The 24,322-nt window shown below is 38.5% G+C and overlaps 4 protein-coding genes and 1 long non-coding RNA gene across 5 annotated transcripts; 3 read left to right on the top strand and 2 right to left on the bottom strand.

The window, feature by feature from the left end:
• Positions 1-509: 509 nt before the first annotated feature.
• Positions 510-3,044, bottom strand: LOC120768874 (translocation protein SEC62). Its single transcript, XM_040095629.1, has 2 exons — positions 2,830-3,044; positions 510-1,271 (listed from the first exon to the last, which is right to left on the bottom strand). Exons 1-2 carry the CDS (start codon positions 2,890-2,892, stop codon positions 510-512), a joined length of 825 nt encoding a protein of 274 aa, XP_039951563.1. The 5' UTR covers positions 2,893-3,044.
• A 221-nt stretch (positions 3,045-3,265) lies between these two features.
• Positions 3,266-4,427, top strand: LOC120769745. The gene is made up of 3 exons (XR_005704881.1): positions 3,266-3,697; positions 3,954-4,233; positions 4,287-4,427. It is a non-coding gene; the product is annotated as an uncharacterized LOC120769745 (long non-coding RNA).
• Positions 4,428-6,589: 2,162 nt separating this feature from the next.
• On the top strand, positions 6,590-8,104 carry LOC120769742 (dnaJ homolog subfamily C member 28). The gene is made up of 3 exons (XM_040096899.1): positions 6,590-6,733; positions 6,785-6,916; positions 6,981-8,104. The coding sequence occupies exons 2-3, from the start codon at positions 6,812-6,814 to the stop codon at positions 7,956-7,958; spliced, it is 1,083 nt and encodes a 360-aa protein (XP_039952833.1). The 5' UTR covers positions 6,590-6,733; positions 6,785-6,811; the 3' UTR covers positions 7,959-8,104.
• A 14-nt stretch (positions 8,105-8,118) lies between these two features.
• LOC120769741 (trifunctional purine biosynthetic protein adenosine-3) lies at positions 8,119-24,122 on the bottom strand. The gene is made up of 9 exons (XM_040096898.1): positions 23,203-24,122; positions 13,058-13,305; positions 11,826-12,475; positions 11,525-11,747; positions 11,237-11,408; positions 10,660-11,170; positions 9,784-10,602; positions 8,617-9,725; positions 8,119-8,550 (listed from the first exon to the last, which is right to left on the bottom strand). The coding sequence occupies exons 1-9, from the start codon at positions 23,395-23,397 to the stop codon at positions 8,371-8,373; spliced, it is 4,107 nt and encodes a 1,368-aa protein (XP_039952832.1). The 5' UTR covers positions 23,398-24,122; the 3' UTR covers positions 8,119-8,370.
• LOC120769744 (pupal cuticle protein) lies at positions 18,009-18,915 on the top strand. The gene is made up of 2 exons (XM_040096901.1): positions 18,009-18,020; positions 18,147-18,915. Exons 1-2 carry the CDS (start codon positions 18,009-18,011, stop codon positions 18,813-18,815), a joined length of 681 nt encoding a protein of 226 aa, XP_039952835.1. The 3' UTR covers positions 18,816-18,915.
• Positions 24,123-24,322: the final 200 nt, after the last annotated feature.

The following is a 24,322-nucleotide window of genomic DNA, read 5'->3' as shown; positions in this document are numbered from 1 at the left end:
TCCCAAGTGAATGGCGATCAGAGAACTTTCCTCACTTGCGTGAACTTCTACACATGACCCCATCCTCCAATTAATTTGAAGTAAAAAATGTGCGTAAAGTGTGTTTAATGTGGTGAAATAGCGTGTGGAAATTTTGGGAATTTTTGAACTTTGAAGTCAAATATCTCGTAAACTAAGCGTTTGCGGTCCCTATAACCCTATACATTTTTTTATCAGGAGGATTCTTTCCAACGGTACCTTCAGATCGCGGCGTCAAAAAAATCGGAATTGTGTCAAATTGTGTAAAACAAAACCGTATAAAAACAGAATTAGGTGTAATATATGTGCCGTTAAAAAATATTTGTCCTACAATCTGACAGTTTTATATTTTTTTCCAAACTTCAAAAATATCTATGCTGCAAACTTACTGTTTTTAGTTTTTTAGGACCACCCAAGCACTTAAAGGTTTTTATTTCAGTTACCTTCAAATACAACACTGTAATACGAAAAAATTTTGAGGGTCGCCCTGACTAACAAATGAAAACAATCAGCCGTATTACTGTCAAAGTCAATATGAGTACGAGGAATCCAGCCGCCGCCACAGACAAATAGTAGACACCTTTACGCAAAAGTGGTGGCCAGAGTGGGAACAAACAAATCAGTATGGCGCCCAGCAATAAAATTAGACCGTAAATCCAGTAGTGTATTGGTATGGGGTCATAAATCCAAATGTACGGCTCTGAACCATCAACGAAAACCTGTTCATGATGCATGTCCAAGCGTATTTTTCGCTTGCGCTTCTCTTTCTTCTCAACTGCACCGCCACCACCACTGCCGGCACCAGCACTTATATTGCCATCACCCATGCCATTGGCACCGCTGGCTTCGGCTTCAGCCTCGGTATCCTTCTTCTCATCTTTCTCCTTCTTCTTGTGCTGTGGCTCTTTTTCATCACTTTTGTTTTTCGTTGTTTTGCTACCTGTAGTTGCCCCACTGCCGCGCATCTCCTCCAACGAGACGGGCACTTTTTTGGCGCGATGGAAAAATTTATGCTCCAACATCACATCCAAAAATTCGATAGCCTGTTCACGTGTGGTGAAGAGCGCGTTATCGCCTTGTGCGAATTTCGATTTTAGCAAGGCATCTAGCGCCTTATTCGATATGAAATACTGCACATTATGGCTGAGGAATTTCGTTTTCTTTGATTTGACGTTTGCTTTCATCCATTTGGCGACCTTGAATTCCTCCTTCGATGGCTTCTCAACTTCTTGTTCGCCGGGGCCTGTGTACTCCTATACGTGTTTGGGAGTAAATAAAAGATTTTCTGGTGATTAATAATGAAATTCATAAGAAATTTTGGGATTATGTTTGTTAATATTTCCTAATTATTCACTTATCACTAAGCACACACAAATGAAGAAACAAAAATGAAATATATAACTCGACATAAACTAAAGGCAAATATGTGCAAATAACTTTAATAAAAATAAAGTGCCGAAACCACAAAAAACCCATGTGAAAATTGAGATTATGCCTGATAAAATTTTCTTTAAATTAATAAGTAAAACCGCAAACGGAAAAAAGCAAAATCATAATTATAAAATAATGCACAAAAAAGGAACAAAATAGAATTATAAGAAAAAATACTAAAAATAAAAAAAAAACTAAAAATAGAAATTAAAACAAAATAATAAATAAAATAAAAATCAACACTAAAAAATAAATAAAATAAAAAAATAATAAAATAAATTAATTAAAAATTAAAAAAGGATAAAAAATAAAAAAATAAATGAAATAAAAACAATTAAAATTAAAAAAAAATTAATAAAATTTATGTAACCAAAAAAAATATTTTATATGAAATTTAGTATTTCACACAGTAAAATAATAAACGTCAAAAATACTATTAAAATTATTATTTAAATAAACAGACATTTTTTATACGAAGTAACGACATATCATTCAACCAGATCTATTAGAATAGTTTATCACACATCACTGCTTCATCCAAAAACAATAAATAAAAAATAAATATATTTTAACGCTAATATTTCCATTTATAAAAAATAAAGTTCATTATAAACGATATCTGTACAAAACGCAACAATAGTTAATTATTGACAATCACTTGAATAGTTTAATTTAGTATGCATAAATATACACGTCAACTTTTATATGACATAATCGGCGATAAAAACTATGAATACAAATTTCTTGTAAATTGTACGTATGTAAGTCATTTAGTATGATCTCAGCTGATGCCACAAACAAAAACAGCTGTGCGCAAATATGTGAGATTATAAAAACGATCTTTGCGAAAAATCTAAAGAATATAAAATCAGATAAAATATCGTTATACAATATGCGATTTCTGTATTTGACGTCATTCTGAGGCGCGCTAATATCTAAAATGGTGTTGTGGAAACCCCACTTTGGCGCCAGCTTAGCTTTTTGTGGATATGTGGCGATTCGGTGACGTGTTGTTTTCTAGTCACACCAAATAAAAGCAAATGTTTGCATACATACGTCGCTGCATTTAAAGCATTTATTAGCAACTTTCGAAAGTCGACAAACAAATTGGGGAAAATAGTGCATGTAAAAAGTGTGGCCAACACAATCGAAAGTACAAATTTATCGATTTTTAATTTTTAACGAGTTAAAGTAGCTCAAATATTTATCTGCGAAGGAGGTAAAAGCCATTGTATTTCCACAACGACGCAATAAAAAGTTGTTGATGGAAGATTTTAATTTAAAAAACGTGGATTCTTTTGGATGTGTAAATTGCGTTCAATGTAGTATTTCACAACATTTCCTAATAGATTATTATATTTTTTATAAAAATTTACTAACATCCCCATCATCTTCCACATATTGCTCTTCTTCCTCTTCGTGGTGATGTGTTTCCTCTTCCATAGTTATAATTGAAAAAACTTGTGAGTTTGTTTTTAATATTTCTTGTCTTAAAATTTAGCGCGAAAAAAAAGTTGCTTGTTTTTTTTTCTATCTTTTTATTTAAATTTTTTTCCTCCGGAAGACAAGTCACGTTGCCAGTCGCTTCGTTGCTCGCAAAACTTCAACACAATACTGAATTGTATTAAAATATGGCAGTGAGCACCTAGCAAGTGGTCAGACATTCAATCAGCCAACAAGCAAGTCAGTCAGTGGAACAACTTTCTCCTCTAACAAAAACAGCAACAATCACAGCACAGCGCCAACGTACATACATATGTGTAATCATAACAAAAAGCCACAAAAAAATTAAAAACGCAGAAAAATTACAAGCGTACAACAACAACAATTGGAAGGAAGAGAACTAAGAAATCTTCTGGGAGACGGCTGGCAACAAGTGTTGAAATAACCAGAAACAGCTGAGAGGAAAACCAAATATTTGTTAAGTGAACTTACGCCAAACTAAGCTCAAAAGCAAAGAGTGCGATATATATTTGCATGGAGAGCGAGCAAATGGGAATCCCAATTGTAGACATTGAACAAGCAAGCATTTGAGTTTTAGAAGTGATAGAAATCAAACGAAAGATCTTTTAGGAAAATATTATATAGTAGTATTAAAAAAATATAACCAGAGAATATGAAATTATTTAAAGAAAGTATAAAAAACAGTGACTAACATATACCAGGTATCTACTTTCGGATTGGTGGTCTTATAAGCAAAACAGCAATTAAATTAGGATGCTAACAAAGGGAGAGCATTACTAAAGAAGTATGTAAATGTAAAAATTTGCTCCAATCTCAATATCACTCAGTATTTTTTTAAATATACTAAAATATATCTCTATTGACTGAGAAACAGCTTTGCTGCACTCTTTCTCAATTGCTTTTTGCTCACTTTCATTTAAGTATATCATTTTTATTTTCACGCTCAAAACTAGTTTGGAAATTTCTGGTTTGCTCCATGTGTTTAAATTATTATAATTTTTTTATTTGCATATACAATTTATATTTATTTTCTCTTTCAGCTGATTTTCTACGTCATATGTAGTCAGCACGTTTTTTGTGCATTTGGACTATGCTTTGTTATGGATGATTACATTTATTTTCTTTTGTAACAATTTATATTTTTAATTTACAATTACTTACAAAATTTAAAAATTGTTTTTGCACAAACGAATGTTTAAACATTTCAAAGCGACGTTCACATTTTTCTTTAGTATTGGTTGCTCTTGCAAAATAATAAAAAGAGCTAGTAGGGGACCCGGTCAACACCAACTAGTTATAAGCCCTTTAAAATGAAGCCTCGTAACTATCGAACATATATTTGTGTATGTACCAAGCTTTATATTTTATTTTAGTAGGTGTTCCCGAATATTTTGTTATGCAATTATAGAAATATACTCTCACGTTAAGTAAAATCGAAGCCAGACACAAGCCAAATGCAAAATAGCACTTGAATAAATATTTTTGGATTTTTTTAAGCGCCGCTGCTGCAACAATTTCCGTATTAAAATTATTTAATCATGGTATAGCTTTTTATTTTCTTATATTAAAATTATTTTAAGTCATAAGTTAATCGACAACAAAATCCGTCTTCATTAAATTATGTAAGGCATTTGAATACTACTGCTGCAAACCAACAGTTTCCATTAGATTTGCAAATAAATATGCACACAAATTTACAATTGTAAATCACTCACTAATTATTATCTTGTACATATGTATGTAGAAATAAAATTGCTTAATTGTTTGTGCTTCCAATTGAGACAATTGTAATGTGACTGTTGAACATTTCTCAATCTATCACCAATGTTTTCTAAAGCATTACTACAATGGTTTGATATACATATAATTAGTAGAATTCGTGAAATTTTTCAAACGTTTGTAATTTCTGTTTGTTTCAATAGATTTTAAATCGATTTGTAAACGTTGGCCCTTTAGTTTTCATTCTTATTTATAGATGACTATTAAAAAGTATCCACAAAACGACAACGTTTAAATTATCAAATATCTCCCGCATGGCCCAATTTCTAATTCTGGAGATACCTATATACATAAGTATGTATGTATGTACGTAATCAAACTTTGTGTGGGTGTCTCCTTGTAATAGCCATTGTAAAAGAAATTGTAGCTACAATAAATGAAGTAAATTTTTTAAATTTATTTATGAGCACTTCAAGTACGTTAAATCAGTAGTATAAATATAAAATACTTTGGCGGCTTATCAATGAAATGGGTAATCACAGTCTATCAGGAATGTTCACTTTTAATATTGACTGCAAAATCTTCAATATTTCAAAAGTTCACATAAGCAAGCACTGATAATCACAATCTTATCCCTCAATGAGAGTATTGAAATCTTAATTTTATTCAGGGAAATACCAATTAAATCAGTAAATTATAATCCATTTATGGCTACGATAAATAAACAACAAATTATTGTAAAATAAACTTTGAAAATGAGAGCGAAAATTATGTGGGGTCAAATAAATAAAATGGATGTGTGAGCGAAAAAGCGAGCACTGTTCCTCAACACATTTTTTGTTATTTGGACTGACATTTACACATCTACGCGCTATATGCTATATACACGTACGTTAAGCAATACCAAACGTCTTGAGAAACAAAAACAATCTTCTGCAATCTGTCTCACTTGTGCCACCTAGCATCATTTCTGCCCATACTGGCATATTTTTCCAGTAACAAAAACAATAATCAGTGCCGCTAATGCAACAACACAGCAGGTAGAGTAGAACACAAATTTAAATATCCGCAATTTTCTTCTTCATACAACATTTTAAAGGAATAATTTCAATAATTACGTATTGTGGCTAATAACCAACACATTCCATATATTTGTTCTATGTCCATTACGACGGCAATCTGCTTGCTTATTCAACAGCAATATACACGCCAGCATGACAATTTTATGTGCGCAATAACTTTTCCACTATTCATTTTTCATATACACAGATACAAAAATTTGATTCGCCAAAATATATGAAAAAATAACGACATAAACTCAATGTAGGATGCTTTTCAACATCTATAGTGCAAAATGTATGCATTTTGTTATTTAGTCACTTACATCCTTACGGCGTCTTGAACGTTTCTTTTCAGACATTTTCACCAACTCTTTATTTCACAAATCAAATACTATTTGTTTTATGATTTCACTGTTCAAATTGATTTAATTATTTGCAAATGAAAATTTTCTTTTCTATATCTTCACTCAACACTTTTTACACCTTTATCTCCGCCGACTTCTAAATCAAAAATGATTTTCGCTTTATATCGTCGTATGAGATTTGTAAATGTAAGAGCAGGATCAACTATTAGCTCGATAATTGATGGAAAAGCAAGTGCCAAAGAGAAACGCCAGCTGTGTTCAAATTGGAAGAAAATAGACATATGTTTGCTATCTTGTCTTGTCTAAATTGGTGGCTCATCAGAAAAGTCTCAATTACAAAAATTGTTAAATAATTGAAAAATGCAACAAAAACTATCATTTATTTATCATTAAGTAAAAATACGCAAATTTTTATAAGAACTCAATTAAAAATTAATTAAAAAAAAAAACAATATACTTTATTACATTTATTTCATTTAGTTTGTCTCAAAGGCTACTCAGTGGCAACGTATTGCCAATCAGCTGTTTTTGTTTTGATTGCGACAAGTATAACGACTTAAATAAAAACAAATATTCAGGTGATAAACTTTTAAAAAACTGTTTTGAAAAATATTAAATTAAAGCATTATATCCACGGAAACTAAAATATACTTCGCACTATAAACACTGCTACCTGTAAGTAAAAATACGGCAGTATTAGTAGTAAAAATAACAGCTTTCTCACAGGTTATTTAACGTAACTAATTTGTTAAAATGTTGCTGAGAGGCAGACAAATTACGCTACTATCTAGTTTATGCTGGCGAACTGCTGCCTCGCAATTTAGAGGAATGCATATTAAACGCGCGGAACTATACAAGGTAACTGGAGATTTTACTTCAAACAGTTTTCATGTACATATATAAAGCTTTTTTTTGTACACAGAAATGCTTTCGTATTTTGGGCGTTAATGAAGCAGCCGATCAGAACACTGTCCGTAATGCTTATATCGATCTGGTAAAGCGTGTACATCCCGACTCTGGCCTACCAGAAGCAAGTGCTGAACGTTTTCAAGAAGTAGATGAAGCATTCAAAATATTGCAAGAAAAATTTGCAAAAAATCGCCGAAATATACTAGAAGATGAGGAAGAGGAAGTATTTGATATAAAACATACAGCACCACAACATCGCCAATATCTAAGTTATGACGGCATTGGCGTTGGTAATCCTTTTCAGAGGCAAAAACAATACCAGCAGGTTAAAGCAATGAAAGCGCAGGAACGTGTACTCAGTCATCGTATTGAAAAATCACAAGCGGGTGAACGTACAATTATGAAAAAAGGCACATTTTATAAGAATCATGCCATCAAAACAAAGTACGGCTTTGATCGTATATGTGAAGATCTCATACAAGAAGCTATGGCAAAGGGTGACTTTGACAATTTGAAGTGTGCTGGCAAACCTTTGAGTAGCGCGCAAACGCAAAATCCCTATTTAGATTTTACAACGCACAAGTTGAATAAAATTCTGCTCGATAACGGTTTCACACCTGAATGGATTACACTACAGCGCGATATACGCGAAGCAGTGGAAAAACTAAAACAGGAGCTGCGTGCGGAACGTGCTTACTTTGGTGACTATCCGTTTGATGAAGAAGAGAATCGCGCTTGGCAAGCAGTTTTGCAGCGTTATAGCGATGATATCCAATACATTAACAAGAATATAGATAAATATAATCTAATTGTGCCTATACTGCAAAATCAGCTTTTCCGGTTGAATATCGCAAAATTATCTGAGCAAGTGATTAGTGATCCAGAGGCGCTCAAGCACTTTAAAAAACAAAAAGAACCGCCGAGTGAAACCGCGAGTACGGGAAATTCGGCCAAAAACGACATATTTTCGTTTTTTGGTTCACTTTTTTGAATATGTTAAAAAAATTGTTTTAAATTTGTTGAAGGCACACATTTTTTGTGTATGTATGTGATTTAAGCCGCTGAAGGCTAGCGTGATATGTTAATATTGTTTGAATATTATAAATAAATGATATAGATAATATTTTCTTAATTAAATTTTTATTTTAACCTATTTTTACAAGTTTCATAAACTTTATTATACAAACTAGTTTTTTTTTATTATAAATGCTTTCATTGTTTTTCATTGCGTTAGTATACATATGCATATAAAGTTTTCACGAATTTCATTGTTTTAAGAGCAGTGTTACAGACTCCATGGCGCACTTAAACGGTTGGCAAAACTGGTTTTTGAAGTAGAATATTGCTATAAGAACTATTTCTATACCCCCCAAAAAATTGTTACTGAAAATTAAAACTAAAAATCAGGAAAAAATCACTTTGCCATCTTCACTCAGTTTGACGGATTCAGTGGCCAACAGGCGCAGCGCTTTTGGGAAAGCAAAGTGCTCCGCCACATGTATGCGCTTTGTTAAACTTTCTTCAGTATCATTCGGCAGTATGGGCACGCTAGCTTGAATAATAATGCCACCGGTATCCACACCCTAAAAAGTGCGAAATGAAAACCGTGAACATGAAGTTAAATCAAAGTATTTGCATATACCGCTTACCTCATCCACAAAGTGCACTGTACAGCCAGACTCCTTATCGCCAGCATCAAGCGCCTTCTGTTGTACCTTCAAGCCGGGGTGTTTAGGCAACAATGACGGATGTATATTCACCAAACGTCCCTTCCACTGGCGTACAAACTGCTCACTCAATACGCGCATAAATCCAGCCAAACATACCAAATCCACATTGTGCTCCAACAACTTTTTAGTCATCTCCGCGTCGAAGTCCTCGCGTTTCGCATATTCTTGATGCGAGATCACCACGGAGGGTATGCCAGCTTTTTCCGCGCGCTCAAGACCTAACACACCCGCTTTATTCGATATTACCAAAACGATGTCGGCGTGTACACCTTGTGAGGTATCGCGACAAGCATCGATGAGCGCTTGCAGATTACTGCCTGTACCGGAGATCAACACCGCAACACGCTTACGTGGCTTATTTTGTAATTTCTGTGCGCGCTGCAAGCAACTTTGGAAGTTATCGGTTACAACCTGTGGCGCTTCAGACTTGGAGCGCTTCACCACCACGCCGACACGTGTCGCGCGCTCACGATACTGTAATTCAGCCAACACAGACTGTTCATATTTCGGTGAGACCACTAAAATTACGCCAAGTCCACAGTTGTAGGTGCGTTGCATTTCTTGTGGCGCTACATTACCCGTCGCGGCAAGCCAACCAAAGACGGGTGGTATATTCCATTGCTTCGCATCCAATTGCACAGCTAAGGTTTTGGGTAGTACACGTGGTATATTCTCCGTTAGCCCACCGCCGGTAATATGCGCCAAGGCTTTGATATGACCCTGTTGCACGAGTGGTAGCAGTGCCTTAACGTAAATGCGTGTGGGTGTAAGGAATTCCTCACCGAATGTTTTATGACTGAAAGGCGCTTTGTCTTCGAATGTAACGCCGGCTTGTTTCATAATGGCATGTACAAGACTGAAGCCGTTGCTATGCACACCGGAGGACGGCAGGCCGATCAGCACATCGCCCGCACGTATTTCATCAGTGCGCGGCAGCAGGCGACTGTATTCAGCAATGCCAAGTGAAAAACCGGCAAGATCGTACACATCGGATGCATAAAGTAGTGGTACCTCAGCAATGTGCGTCTCTAAAAAATAAAAAAAAATATAATTTCCACTGGATATGCGCGCACTACTTGTACTCACCCACTAAACTGCTGCCAGCTTGCGCTGCGCCTTCAATCACGCCACCAGTTATCGTAGTTGCCGTTTCTTCCACCAAATCACCGCACGCATAATAGCTCGAGAAGGTCAGCGGTTCAGCGCCGTTACACAGTATGTCATTCACGCACATCGCCACCAGGTCAATGCCAACCGTACCATTGCGCTCGGTTTGTTGTGCGATCTTTATTTTAGTGCCCACGCCATCAGTGCCCAGTACCAATACCGGGTCCTTGTATGTCTTTGGTACGCCCATCAAACGTCTGCCCAGTTTTGTGGTTAAAGTTTCATTGCGTTGTTGTGTCAAAGCGCCATCGCATAGCTCCAAGGCTAAGTCACGTTCATGTGGCTCATCCAAGGTACGCATATTCCTCTCGGATAGACCGCCAAAACGTTCGATGGATTTTTCCAAACCCTCTACAAAGTTGCGCACCTCAATTTGATGTTGTTGGTGGCAAGAGTGCATTCTACGTTTCAACACACCGAACACCTTAGCGCCCGTGCCAAGCAGTCGCTTCCAAACAGTGCATCGCTTTGGCACGATCATAACAAGCCCAATACCACAGTTCAGATTGTCCAAAAGTGTTTGTGGAGTCAAGCGTAACCGGCCCACTAACCAGCCATAAATTGCTGGAATTTTGAGATCACCAAAATCGAGAGATATCTCATGGTCTGGCGGTATAATGCGTTGCACATCTGGCAGCAAACCGGTGGTTATATGCGAAATAGCCTTGACATCGCATTCACGTAAGAGCGCGAGCACTTCTTTCACATAGATTCGAGAGGGTTCGCAGAGCTGTTGACCTGTGTAAAAACAGCTATACTAAGTTTTAATCCTTCAAGAGATTTCAAACATTTTACCTAACGTTTTAGTCTCATCACCAAATTCGCACTTAACGGTCAAATCAATATCGGCCATCTCAAGTTGTTTTAATAGCGCATGGAAACCCGCACAATGCAACCCGTTCGCTGGTAACGATATCAGTAAGTCTCCCTCCTCGTATTGCTGGAATTTCGGCAATTCCTTGCCAGCCTCAAGTATACCCACGCTATAGCCGGCGATATCATATTTACCGACCTCGTAGACCGTGGGCATTTCAGCGGTCTCACCACCCAAGAGCGCACAACCCGCCTCACGACAGCCGTCGGAAATACCCTTTACAATTTGTGCAGCAATCGGCACTTGTAGCTTGCCACAAGCTATGTAGTCCAAGAAGGCAACTGGTTCAGCGCCAGACTCGAGGACATCATTGACGCACATAGCGAGCAGATCGTAACCGATACTTTCGTACATCTCATGTTCGAGTGCGAGTTTTATCTTGGTGCCCACACCATTAATGGCTTCGCAGATCACAGGATTTTTGTAATTTAGCTGTGTGAGGAAATATATTGAAGATTTATCGTACTTTTCAAAACGGCTCGAAAATGTTTTGCTCACCTCATTCAAGCGGAATAAGCCACCGAATCCACCCAAACCGCCCACAACACCGGGTCTTTGCGTACCACGAGACAACGGTTTTATGCGTTGCACCAGATCATCACCCGCATCTATGTCAACACCGCTATCCTTGTAGGAGAGCGCTTTGAATGTCGGAACGAACGTCTTTAGCCTGCCAAGTAATTGAAACACCATTAGTTTGATTTTTTTGTGCATAAGATTCGTACAAAAGATTTATTAAATTTGACACTTCATGTAAGTAAAGAATGTGTTAAGCCAAATAATTACATTTTGAAGGCTTTCTCCGCAATATCGGTACGAAATTGTGCGCCAGCGCCCGAAAATGTGATTCCCTGACATATCTTGGTAGCGTCAGCCGCCGCTTGGCGCAAATCTTCACGCAGCGCTACAGCTATCAGCACACGGCCACCATTGGTTAGATACTGGCCAGCCTTGTTGACCGCTACGCCGCTATGAAAGATCAACTCATCAGCGGTATTTGGTGGCATACCTGTTTGGATAACAAGTTCAAAAGAAAATAGAGAAAATATTCTAAATATATTTCGAAATAACTAATTGGATTATGTACCCTCGATTATGCAGCCCTTTGTTGAGGTCTCTGGATAGCCAGCACTGGCCATGACCACACCAACGGCACTGACATCCTCACGCCACTGCAGTTGTATTTCCTTGAGACGATTCTCACAGCAAGCGCTCATTACGGCATACAAATCAGTCTCGAGTAATGGCAATATGACTTGCGTCTCCGGATCACCAAAGCGGCAATTGAACTCCAACACCTTAGGACCATCAACGGTCAGCATTAGACCCGCATAAAGTACACCACAATAGTGTATACCCTCTTGGCGTAAAGCATCTACGGCTTTCTGCAGTATAGCTCTATTAATGCGTTCCAAATCGGCGGGCGGTATTAACGGACATGGGCAGTATGCGCCCATGCCACCGGTATTGGGTCCCTCATCACCTTCGCGCAGCCGCTTGTGATCCTGCGCGGGCAACATAGCCTGAGCATGTTGTGTATCAACAAATGCGAGCACGGATACTTCCTCGCCGACGAGTAATTCTTCTATGACTACGGTGTCGCCCGCATTACCGTATTTGCGTTGTCCAAGTATCTCATCGACAGCTTGACAGGCCTCGACGGTATCTGCTGCAACCACGACACCTTTGCCGGCGGCCAAACCGGCAGCTTTGACGACGAGTGCTTTGTAGGGGGCGCTGAAATTGAAGGAGAAATATGCGTTATTTGAATGAAAAAGTCAAATCCATAGAATCTTCGGTAACCAGAAACGGGACCGACATTGGTAAACTCATGCATTGTGTGTGCGATGATATGAACAGGGACATGGTAAGGAAGATTAAAAAGATATGGAATGATTCACCGAAGTGTACCCGAGAGAAGGCATACTCACTGGTCACTGTCTGGTGGCGGCACACGCCTGTAGAATGGGGAGACAGATAGAGCAGACTACAGGCGAAAAGTATGTAGCATCTTATGAAACACTGGAAGGGTATGATTAATGAGGCCTTAGAACCCTCAACTGGTATCGCTAAGGATCAAAAGTAGTCTATAGAAGGCTTATTAGCCTATCAAACTAACCTAACTTAATCTAAATGAAAATCAGGTACCAGCTTAGTTGAGATTAATCCTTGGATCCCTATATATTTTATTTTTTTCCGGTCTTTAAATACTATGCTACAAAATTTTTAATTTTCAAGCTTATCTCTACAGATATTGACGGAGCTCAATAGCCATAGCAATCCACCAAAATTATAATTCTAAATCGTTTCTTTACCCACCTATTTATAAACTCCTTGGCCTGATTCACATCGGTAAATGACGCATATCGCGCAGTCGGTATACTATGCCGCAGCATAAAGTCCTTGGCCCACTTTTTGTCCGACTCAATTTGAGCGCCCTTCTTATTGGGACCAAAACAACGTACACCAGCCTTATTGAGAGCATCACCCAACCCATTGGCTAAGGGGTCTTCAGGACCAACAATGACCAAATCTATTGATTGCTTCTTGCACCAGCTGGCGATGCCCTGAAAAAGAAAAGAAAAGTTTAACAAGAATTCAAACATATTTATACATATAAAAAAGTAATGGGTTTTTCAATAGGGACGCTACAAATGTAGACCGATAGGGACAACAAGCGACGCCACATTTTTTCCCGCTCTTCTGACATTTCTCTTGAGTAAGTTTTGCCACTTCATCATCGAAAGATATACGATCCAACAACGAGTCGAAATTATTTAAATTTACTACCGAAATTCAGTCAGTGACCTCAACTTTAAGAGCGCTACGTCCAATTTATGGTCGTCATAATCGTCCTGTCAGATTAACAATTGAGCGTCCAGTGGAACAATTTGAATCCACTGGCACAGTACACAATCTTCCCGTGCCAGTGAGAAGTGTCCGTAGTGTCAAGAATATTGCTGTCGCTAGCGCATCAATTGAGAAAGACTCAAATCAGTATCTCATACGTCGTCCTCAAGCGTTGGGCATCTCTGTCAAGTCGTTGTGTCGAATTTTGCGAAAAGATCTTGGCCTACATCCTTGCAAGATCAAATTTACGAAGAACTGAAGCCGCCTGACCACCACAACCGTCGTACCTGTATGTTCGTGAATTTAGCTGAGCAACCACTTGAAAACGATCCGGAGTTTCATCGAAAAATCATCTTACGCGATGAGACTCATTGCTGGCTGAATGGCTTCGTCAATAAGCAAAATATGCGTTATTGGTCAGGCAGTAACCCACACATACCCCATGAGTCACCATTGCATCCCAAAAAAATTACGGTTTGGTATGGTTTATGGGCCGGCGGAGTTAATGGGCCGTACTTCTTCGATCCGGCACGTTACTGTGAATGGGAATCGCTTCCGCTCAATGATAACCGAATATTATTGGCCCGAGTTGGATGATATGGACTTGAACAATATGTGGCTCCAACAGGACGGCGCCACAAAGCGAATGTCACAATCGATTTATTGGAAACCAAGTTTGGTAAACGTGTTATCTCACGAAATGGCCCAGTCAATTGGCCACCTTGGTCGTGCGATTTGACGTCGTTAGACTATTTCCTGTGGGTTTAGGTCTACGGTCTATGCCAAGAAGGCAGTGACGATTGTTGAACTTCGTACGAATATCGAACATGAAATTGCAGCAGTATCGGCCGATTTATGCTTAAAACCGTCGAAAATTGTGTGCAGCATCTGGACTTCTGCAAGCGAACCTGTGGTGGCCATGCTAAAGAATCGAGTTCCATAGATAATGGTATCGAATGAACTTCCACAGGAATAAGGCATTTTATTTATATCCCAAACTGTTTTCGTTTTTTTGTAACGCTGTAATTGAAAACCCCGTTATATGGATTGATATGAGTGCAGATCTATAAAAACGGTAATCAAACGACGTGAGCGTGCGTGACTGTGTGAACTGTCTCACTTTGATTACAATTGCCCGCCAAGGTCAAGTGCGTGACGTTCCCAGTACATAAATTTCTTAGTGGGAAAAAATATTTTATGGCAAAGGTCAATCAACTACTTCCTACAAATTATCTCTGTACAATATACTTGTATATCAACGGTGAGCTCAATGAATAATAATAATAAATAATACAAGAAATGCTAATTTTAGTTTGTAGTTTTGACTAATGTTTGCGAGTATTTTTTCTGACACCTCCAACCAGAATTCAAATTTATGCGGCGAAAATTTGTGAATTGCGAAAAAACGGAAAAATTATTAATTTTTGATCATAAATGTTGTAATATAGGATTTTATTATAGCATAAAAGTATTATTATTTTTTAATGTTATTCTATAGATACAAATAAGTATATAAATTATGCAACTAATTTCTGGAAAATGACGCAAAAGTAAAGAATGTTTAGGTGCGAAAATAGTTAACTACACAAATGTCCAAATACGAATTCAAATGCCGTGCCATTTCGACTATTTTCATTTAAATTTGTGGACTGATTTATTTCAGCCAGAGCTTATTAACCCACGCCTAATAAAATACTACTTTATCTTTATTTAGAACTAGTTTAATTTAATCTACGAGTGAGAATTTGTGAGAAATGAAACGCAAGATTCAAAAAAGAAGGAAAAAACACACACAACTGTCCAATAAATATTATATTTTAAAGCTAAGATTGAAAATTTCCATTATAGTAGAAACACAAAGAGTGGTTTTTTTAGACATGTGGCTTTCAAGAAGAATAATCCACCAGATTAACCTAACCTAACCTTTCTTCTTCTTTTAGGTCCTTTGCGATATGAGATGAACTTCAGTTGCTAGGTCCAACACGAGTAGTTATTTTTTAGGATGCCTGCACTTGACGCGAATTTTAACAGACTCAGCGGCATCACTATCGATTCCTCCTTCATTGTATCATACCGTGGAGTCGCAGATGTTTACAGCGTAGTCCTGCCAATGCGGGACAAGTGCACAAGAGATACTATACTTCATTGTTTTCCTGGTGCCTTGCTATAGACATTCCCTGCAGTCTTATCGATCTGTCAGCCCCATTCTACGAGTATGTGTCGCCACCAGACATTGACTAGTTAGTATTCTCATCATGCTCCTATAGTCTCTTCTATCGAGTGCCAATAGGAATTTTGCGTACTTCCGTTCTACAGTTTTGCACATGACTTTTGCAGTTTTGCACCTAAGTAGCTCGTTCCATCGAGTTTTGGTTTTCTTTGCCATACTTCTGTCGAGATCGTCATATAAACAATGCATGGGTTTCCCAATGTTGATCACTTTTCGGATGTTAGCCGTACATCTGGCACTGAAGCTGCTTACTTCTGGTAACACTTTCCACTGCTGCCCAGCTTCCAAAGACACTTATGGCCGGTATGCGATACCAGGTTAAGGCATGACTGCTGCTTTCTGTCTACGTAGATGTTGACTCTGGAATTGTCTGCAGTTGCATTAGAGGCCAGCTCCGCGGATTTCGCAAAAGCAAAAACCTTAGCTTGAAACATACTGATCCACCAAATTAAAATTTTGCCTTATGTCGAACTCTGGACAGTTAATCCCGCACCAATTCCATCATCGTCCATTTTCGAGCCATCAGTATAGATGTTTAGAGTGTTGAGCGCAGCTAACATACCTTTACGCCAGCCAGCTTTTCTATGTTTACTTTGAACTACTACTTTCCCAATTCAAAAGCAAAATTGGAGCATTTGGGACGAAGATCAACCTGCAGCTGCCATTTCATCCAAAAACAACAAAGGTTTGGTGTGGTTGAATCATCGGTACATACATATGTATTTCTTCAAAAGTGGTGCCAGTCAGAACTTAACAGTCAATGGCGACCGTTATCGCATCATGATAACCGATTATTTGATAACTGAAATTAAAGCTCATAATCTAGGCAATATTTGGCTTCAACAAGACGGCACCACTTCCCACACAGCGCATCTATCAAGGGATTTATTGAGAGAACACTTCGGTGAGCAGACCGTTTCACGTTTTGGGTCTGTCGATTGGCCACCAAGATCGTGGTACACACCGTTAAACTTTTTCCTGTAGGAATACGTAAAGTCTAACATCTGTGCGGACAATCCCGCTTCGATTCAGACTTTGAAGCAAAACATCACGCGTGTTATTCGCCAGTTAACAGTCGAAATGCTCGAACGAACCATCGAAAATTGGACTTAACAGATGAACCATCAGAGACGTAGACGAGCATTTCAAAGAGATAATCTTCAAAAAATAAATGCCAAAGAATTTCCTTTCTTTCATTTCTGTATTTTTTCTTTCAAAAAGTAGGGAACCCCGAAATGGATCGTCCTTTCGCTCCGATAAAAAAAAGGAATCGAAGAAAATAAGACACAACAAAAATTGTCACAATACTTTCAAGATAAATTTTGAAAGTCAGAATCAGTATTTTCTTAGTGGGATGCCTAGGAAACTAATAATTATAACATGATTATCTAATATTTTGAAAAACAAACCGACATTGACTGACATTGACTTAGTTTATAGAGCGAAAATGAAGAAGATCAAAGTCAACATCGACAGCATTCACAGCAACAATACAACACACCATCAACACCAAAACTGACAACAACATGACAACTTCCGAAATAGGCTAAATTCATTTACGCAGTTGGCCAAGACCAGTGCAGTACGACATAGCTATCGGACATAAATCAACAAACTTCGAAAAAATATGTTGAGCATTGTTTGACCGCGGACACACACCCCGCCAGAGCGATGTGAATTTGTTTTAACACTGATGAGGTTGTTAGTTACTAATGCGCAGCGCTGACGAGATAGATCGGCAAACTGTTTTACTGCTGCATTATATGCAAATTCCGTCTCCACTTATTGCTTCGTGTAAAACACAAAATTTAAAATAGTTTTTCCACACACAATCGCCGTGATTGAGCGCAACTTGGATTTACTCTACATTTGTCAGTTAATTTGAACTATAAAAAAGTGATGCGTTAGCGCGGCTGCGACGTTGTACCCACGCGGTCGATTCTTGTTATTGGTACAACCCGTCAGCCAGCCAGCCAGCGAGTGAGAAGAATGTTTTAATTTATTGAAGCTATTAATGTGCGGAAAAAGACAACAGCCAGCAGTCTGGTGCTTCGAAAATGGTAATGTGACGGACTAAACCGAGCTGGTCGATATAAAAAGCTTTGGAGGCCGGCTAAGAGCAACAGTTACACTTTTGACTTGGCGGATCACGCAACATACGGATTAACTGTGAACAGTGAATAACAGAAAATGAAGCTAATTGTAAGGAAAACCCACTCTTATAAAAACAAAATCATTTTGATAATAAAAATTTCTAAGAAAGTGTTAAAAATGTGGCAAAAATTTCACCTTTCTCCCGCTTTTGCATTATTCAATTCTATTTCGTAGTGTTTTTTAATGATCGTCATTTTGGCTGCGGTCGCGCAGGCACGTAGTGACAAATATTTTGGTGGGAAATACCATGTGCCAACAAAAGCAGCAACAACACGACAGCAAACAACAAAACCAACAGCCAGTAAAGCAAACTTCCCGCAGCGACAAACAACGGCCACTTATAAACATCCGAACAGCATTACGGCCGGCCGACGCGGTGATGCTGGGCCAAAAGTGCCGATCTTGCGTAATGATCAAGAAATGAAAAAAGACGGCCGCTATCACTATCAATACGAAACGGGCAATGGCATTAGCGGCATGGAACAGGGCACTGCTGGTGTTGCGATCAAAGGCGCCTCCAGCTATGTCTCACCCGAAGGTGTGGCAATCAAGCTGTCCTACACGGCGGATGAAACCGGCTATCATCCGGTGGGCGATCACATTCCCAAGACACCCGACTATGTGCTGCGCGCACTCGAATATATACGCACACACCCCTTCAAGGTGATAAAGGCCGGCGAATTGCGCCCACGTCTGTCCACTGAGATTGCGCCACCATTACTTACCCCCCACAATTCGCGAAATTTCAACTACAAGACGAGCAGCTTCAACAGCAAGAGCGTTGCGACGAAGCGTCCGAGTCAACGGAATGCTAGACGCAACGATGTGAGGCGCCGTTTTTGAAGAGTGTCTGTTTTACGTCTGCAGTAAAATGGATCTCACTCTCTGTAGTGGCGTAGATAAGAGGAAAATGTATTCTAATTTATTTATAATGAATTTAACGAATTCCATGCACATTACACAGCTGAAGGGCCGACACACCGACGCACTCATTCATAGTCAATCACATTCGCACAAGTACAACACTGTTATATATGTATAAAAATGCAAACTGGTTAAATAAAATATTTTAATTTTAACACTTTTTCGAAGTATTCGAAATTTTAGTTTTGGAACGGTGTGTACTGCGTGGACGTCACTGCCAAACTTGCCGCAATTAGTGGACTAAACACAGTTGAGCAGCAAAGACTGTTGGTATATCCGCTCGGAGAGCTTAAAGCTTAGTCTTCAATATTTCAAAGATCGTGAAAATGTATATGTGTCTAAACCGTCAATGAGTGTACGTCACTGCCAGACTTGCCCTTCCAGCAATCAGTGGATTAAACAAAGTTGAGATGCACAGGCTTTAGTCATACCCACTCTGAGAGCTTAAAGCTTAGTCTTTACTATTTCAGTGATTGTAAAGATTTATACGTTAGGTATGATGGCTGGTTTGAAGATCGCACTTGCACAACTATAAGTAGTTCTTTGTGATGTTATAAAGACAAAACTCCTGTACTTCGAGCTTATAAATCTGCAAAGCGCCTTGAGGCCAATAAAATTTTTTTTGGGGGGTTTCCATTTCCGGATTGGTGGTTCATGAAAGTATGAGCTTCAAAGTGTTTCTGCCTTGATCTCGCAAATGCAAAACAATAAAGAAGGAAGTGCTGAGAGGAATCCTACTCGCCTTTTTCCATACAGCTTTTGCAGATGGCAAATCCCTGGATCTCTTGTCATCGATCTTGGGACGAAAGGCTTTTGCGACAATGCATGAACCAATGGTAGCCCAGCGCTGGATAAGTTCCCGCGAAACCAAGCTATCCAGTAGTGCAAGACACGAGGAGAGAAGAGCACCGACCCGTTCACATTCTACTGATAGCGGGAGTACCCTAGCCCTTGCCAGCTTTATATCTTGGCTAAGGATATTTTTTTGTAACCTAACGCTAAAAACTATACACATATAACAGGCGTTTGAAAAAATAGTTTATATGGAAAATTTCCTGATTGAAAACAAGCAAAGACATTGAACCTCTGGAGATGGGCTTAGAAGCTATAAAAATTATTCTAGGAGCTTTGAAGCGGCCTATGAAAAATAAGAGGAATTCTTGGCGTCAAATTGCAATAGCTAACTCTTCCACACTGTTTAGTATTGGGTTTTAGAGCTTTCCGAAAAAAAAATCAAGTGAAGTCCTTAGCATCAAATTCCTATAAGAAGACCGATTTATATAGAGTTATACACCCTAAATTATGTTTCTCAATGCATGTATACAAGATTGCTGCCACAATCCTTAATAGAGAGAGAGAAAGAGGGTAGACAAAAAATCCGTCGTCGATATTTCTTCAATAAAGCAAAAACCTAATTTATTTTCGTGGACAATACTTTAGAGACAGCTTTTCCAGTTTTGTCTGCAACCATTTCACTTAACCGTTATCGCAAAAACTTTGCATTTGTCAGCGATAACTAAACACATTAATTTTGTTTGCATAGACAACTTGTAGAAGATTGTTCTCAAAGATGTCAGCGTTATCGCTAAAAGTTTGTATTGAGATTTAGACTCTATAATCAAATACTTAAAAGTACTCTCAACTAGCACATGCCTCCACAGCAATGTAAAACTATTTCCTATTACCTTTGGAAATATATTTTAAGTATTGAATGTGTGTACATATGTATGTATGTTTGTATATTCATTGGAAACTATATACATATGTGACCTGGTCTACGAAAAGGGGGGTGTCAAAAAAAGGAGAACAATTGATGAGATAACGAGAAACTGACGATTATTTTTAACAGCTTTTCCCAGAAAACTAGTTTTCGCACGTTAGCCCCCTTTTCGTAGACCAGGTCACATATATAGAATGACGTGCTCAAACTTTTATTATATTGGGTCGTTCACAAAGTAGTATCGTTTGATGACAACTTCTGATATTATTGAATTTTTTTGCCGCCAACTTCACACCCAACCGTTTTATATTTGAACACCGGAAATAGTAAGGCTTGTTTATAAAAAAATGTCCTGTTTTTGTTTGGTGCTCTATCGAAGATGGAAGACCGAAACAACATTCTTGACCAAACGACATTTCCGAAATTGATTTGCGAAATTTCGTTGCGGCACTTTCGATCTTGAGGATGCACCACGTCCTGGAAGTACCCTTAAAGCTAATGTGAATAAAAAAGGTCGTTGGTCAATGCAAATTGTCAAAAAAAAACTCGAGAAATTGCTGGGAGACTAAATTTGTCTAACGCGACCATTTATAAGCCTATTAAACTTCTAGGTCTAATTTCGGAGCTTGACATATGGGCTCCTCATGTTCTAACAGGACGAAATTTTCTATGTCATCTCAAAGACTGTGATTTGCCTATCAAACGTCAAAGAAGTGATCCATTTTCGAAGGACATTTTGACTGGCGTCAAAAAGTGAGTTGTTTATAAGAACGTAAAGCTCAAGATCTCATCGTCTAAAAGGGATGAACCAGCTCAAATCACTTCAAGGCCGATAATCACCAAAAAAATGTTATGTTGTCTGTTTGGTGGGATTTCAATGAGAACGATTATTTTGAGATTTTGTCCGATAACATCGCAATTAATTCCAAAATGTATTGTGATCAGCTAGACAAATTGAACAATGCACTTAAACAGAAGAGGCCAGAATTGATCAATAGAAAAGGTGCGGTATTCCAGCAGGATAATGCGAGACCTCTTACAAGCTTGATGACTCGCTAAAAGCTTTTGCGGTGTGATTGGTAGTACTACTACACCCACCATATCTCCAAACTTGGCACCTTTGGACTATTACTAGTACCGGTCTAAGCAAAATGCTTTGGATGAGAGAACGTTCACTTCAAATTAGAATGAATTTATGAGCGTGGAATCAATGATTTTTGGAAGTTTTTGAGACCGATAATGTCTTACTCTCTTAAGCTGAACTTTTTCTCATTCGATGAGACTTCTAATTAAAAAGCGTCGGTCTATAAATGTGAATTATTCAATCGCATCACATCTTAAAGAAATACGAGTATACTCGTGGAGTAAGCTCTCTTGTAAGAAGCGCCGATCACTAGGGTTGTATAGTCAGAGCCAAAAGTTAAAACTTCAGTTAAAAGCTCGTCGCCGGTTTGAACTGAAATCGCATATATCTCAGCACTAAAGGGTTGCGGTTCCACTCTCGAATATACCTATCAAAAGGGTTCTATGCTAAACAGAAATTCTTAATGTGGGTTTACAAAAGATAAATAGTGAACCGGCCGTTCTAATTTCTCAAAAAATTTAAAGTCAGCTTCACAACGAAACTGAGACACGTAGGAACAGGTCCAAATATAATGTACTGCGTACCCACGAATCCGAAGAACTCTCCACACATTGCTATAAATTATGAGCATTTTAATAATTGTGACGGAAGAATAAGGTTTTTATACCCTGAAAAGGAAACACGAACTAGTTTTGCAGTTTATGAGTTATCATTCTGAAATTGTACAAACAACATTTTCTCGCCAAGAAGTTGGAACCGCCGGTTTCGAGTCTCTATAGCATATGCCTGTCATACAAAGTGACCAATCAAAATCAAGGTGTTGGATGAAAACATTTTTATTTGACGAGACATCTTCACGAAACTTAGCACGGGGTATTTTCTAAGGCAACGGAGGGCAATATACAAAGAAATTGTTTCGATCAGTTCATATATCCTATATATAGCTGCCATACAAACTGAACGATCGGAATGAAGTACTTGCAAGGAAAACTTTTTTATTTGCTGATATTATTTAATGAAATTTGGCATGAATTATTATTCGAAGCAACGGTACAATCTCCGAACAATTTGTTTAGATCGGACAACAATAACGAACAGTTGTCGTACAAGCTAAACAATCAAATCAAGTTCTTGTATGGAAACTTTTTTATTTGTGAAGGGTATTATATGTAGCTTCGGTGTATTTAACGCGCAAAAAAAAAGAAGGCGCTGAATCACAACACAAGCGGATTTTAATATTTTTTCTTTAACTCGCCGACTCTTCAAGAAACACCTTTTATTCCGCCATTAGAATGATCTGCCATATCGTTATGCGCACTAACTGAGTAAAACAAATATGAAACCGGCAAAACCCTAACCAAAACGCGATGATACACACACAAGCAAAACGTTTGAGAGTACGAGCGCCAACAACGCCAAAACGAGCGACAGCCATGTGTTCATATTGAATTGCCTTTATATACCTTCCACTATCTACATAAGTCACTTCGTTACAAACATACCTGGAAATCTTTTGCGTTTACATCACTCAGATTGGAGCACTTGGGCACTTGAGCAATGCCATGGCTGCCGGGCAACGCGTAGATTTTGACCACCTGCTCGCTCTGCGACAACTTCCAGCAAATCGCGTGCTCGCGCCCACCGCTGCCCACCACCAGCAGCTGCTTGCCGCCAACGAGCGCCGCTTTCGAAGACATCTTCCTGCGCGTTGGTACAGAAAAACTTTAACTTTTCGCTAACTGACGTTGATTTAACACAAGCAAGCCAAAATATTTGACACTTCCGCTACGCGTACGTTAATTGAAATTGATTTTCACAAAACGCCAAACGCGAGACACAATGCGAAAGTGAAATGTCGTGAAATTTGCGCCTTTCCGCTTGACTTTTTAAATAAATCAATAATGTCACTTCGCACTAACTAAAACTCTGGTACTACTAGTACGCACTAAGCACGCCGCGCAACATTTGTATGTCCATAAATATTTGGTAACCACAGTCGCGTTAGTCTGTCTATATGTATTGTAATTGTACATACATATATGCACTGTAGATTGCGTGCGTGTGAGCTTGCGGCGCTGCCTGGCAAAATGTGATCGTGCGTTGTGTAGTCTCGCTCGTCGAGAACCCACGTGTTTCTGCGATATGTACACAGTTTATATAGTGTGTATCACGTTTTTGTTGTTATATCGCTTTTTATTAGAGTCACCAAAACGCAATGTTTTTTTCGGCTAGAAATGCAATGCAAGTTTCGCAAAGTTAAACAACTTTAAACCTGATAGCTTCGGTATATTGTAGATCGTAGCGGTAATAATATAGAGTAGATAGCCGCAAATATTTGTAGAATAAAGTTTTATATACAGTATGTATGTTTAGTGTGTAGTACAAGCTAGAGCGCCACCGAGAACCAGAACCGATGCCAACGGTTGGCAAATGAACACTGAAACTTCTACGCTTCGCCGTCGTCGTCGTCATCGTCGTCGTTAAGCCACCACATAAAAAGGGATGATGGAGAAGTGATAATGGATGACTGTAGCATGTTGATCGCTTAATAGGCGCACGACTGTCGAATCGACTGTCGTTAAGTTGACTTTGTGCCTACCTTCACACACAAATTTCATATTA

The sequence above is a fragment of the Bactrocera tryoni genome, chromosome 2 (genome assembly GCF_016617805.1).
Source record: "Bactrocera tryoni isolate S06 chromosome 2, CSIRO_BtryS06_freeze2, whole genome shotgun sequence".
In the NCBI taxonomy this organism is placed as follows: Eukaryota; Metazoa; Arthropoda; class Insecta; order Diptera; family Tephritidae; genus Bactrocera; species Bactrocera tryoni.
Note: the sequence above shows the minus strand (reverse complement) of the source record. Positions and strands in the feature narration are given on the sequence as shown.

What these genes read in the sequence shown, in the direction of transcription:
- LOC120769742 (XM_040096899.1), top strand. Translation starts at nt 6,812, where the DNA reads ATGTTGCTGAGAGGCAGACAAATTACGCTACTATCTAGTTTATGCTGG. An exon ending in AACGCGCGGAACTATACAAG is followed by an intron (nt 6,917 to 6,980) that starts GTAACTGGAGAT and finishes TTTTGTACACAG; the next exon opens with AAATGCTTTCGTATTTTGGG.
- LOC120769741 (XM_040096898.1), bottom strand. Translation starts at nt 23,397, where the DNA reads ATGTCTTCGAAAGCGGCGCTCGTTGGCGGCAAGCAGCTGCTGGTGGTG. An exon ending in GCCAAGGAGTTTATAAATAG is followed by an intron (nt 12,476 to 13,057) that starts GTGGGTAAAGAA and finishes CTTCAATTTCAG; the next exon opens with CGCCCCCTACAAAGCACTCG. An exon ending in GCTTATTCCGCTTGAATGAG is followed by an intron (nt 11,171 to 11,236) that starts GTGAGCAAAACA and finishes TTCCTCACACAG; the next exon opens with CTAAATTACAAAAATCCTGT.
- LOC120768874 (XM_040095629.1), bottom strand. Translation starts at nt 2,892, where the DNA reads ATGGAAGAGGAAACACATCACCACGAAGAGGAAGAAGAGCAATATGTG. An exon ending in ATGTGGAAGATGATGGGGAT is followed by an intron (nt 1,272 to 2,829) that starts GTTAGTAAATTT and finishes AAACACGTATAG; the next exon opens with GAGTACACAGGCCCCGGCGA.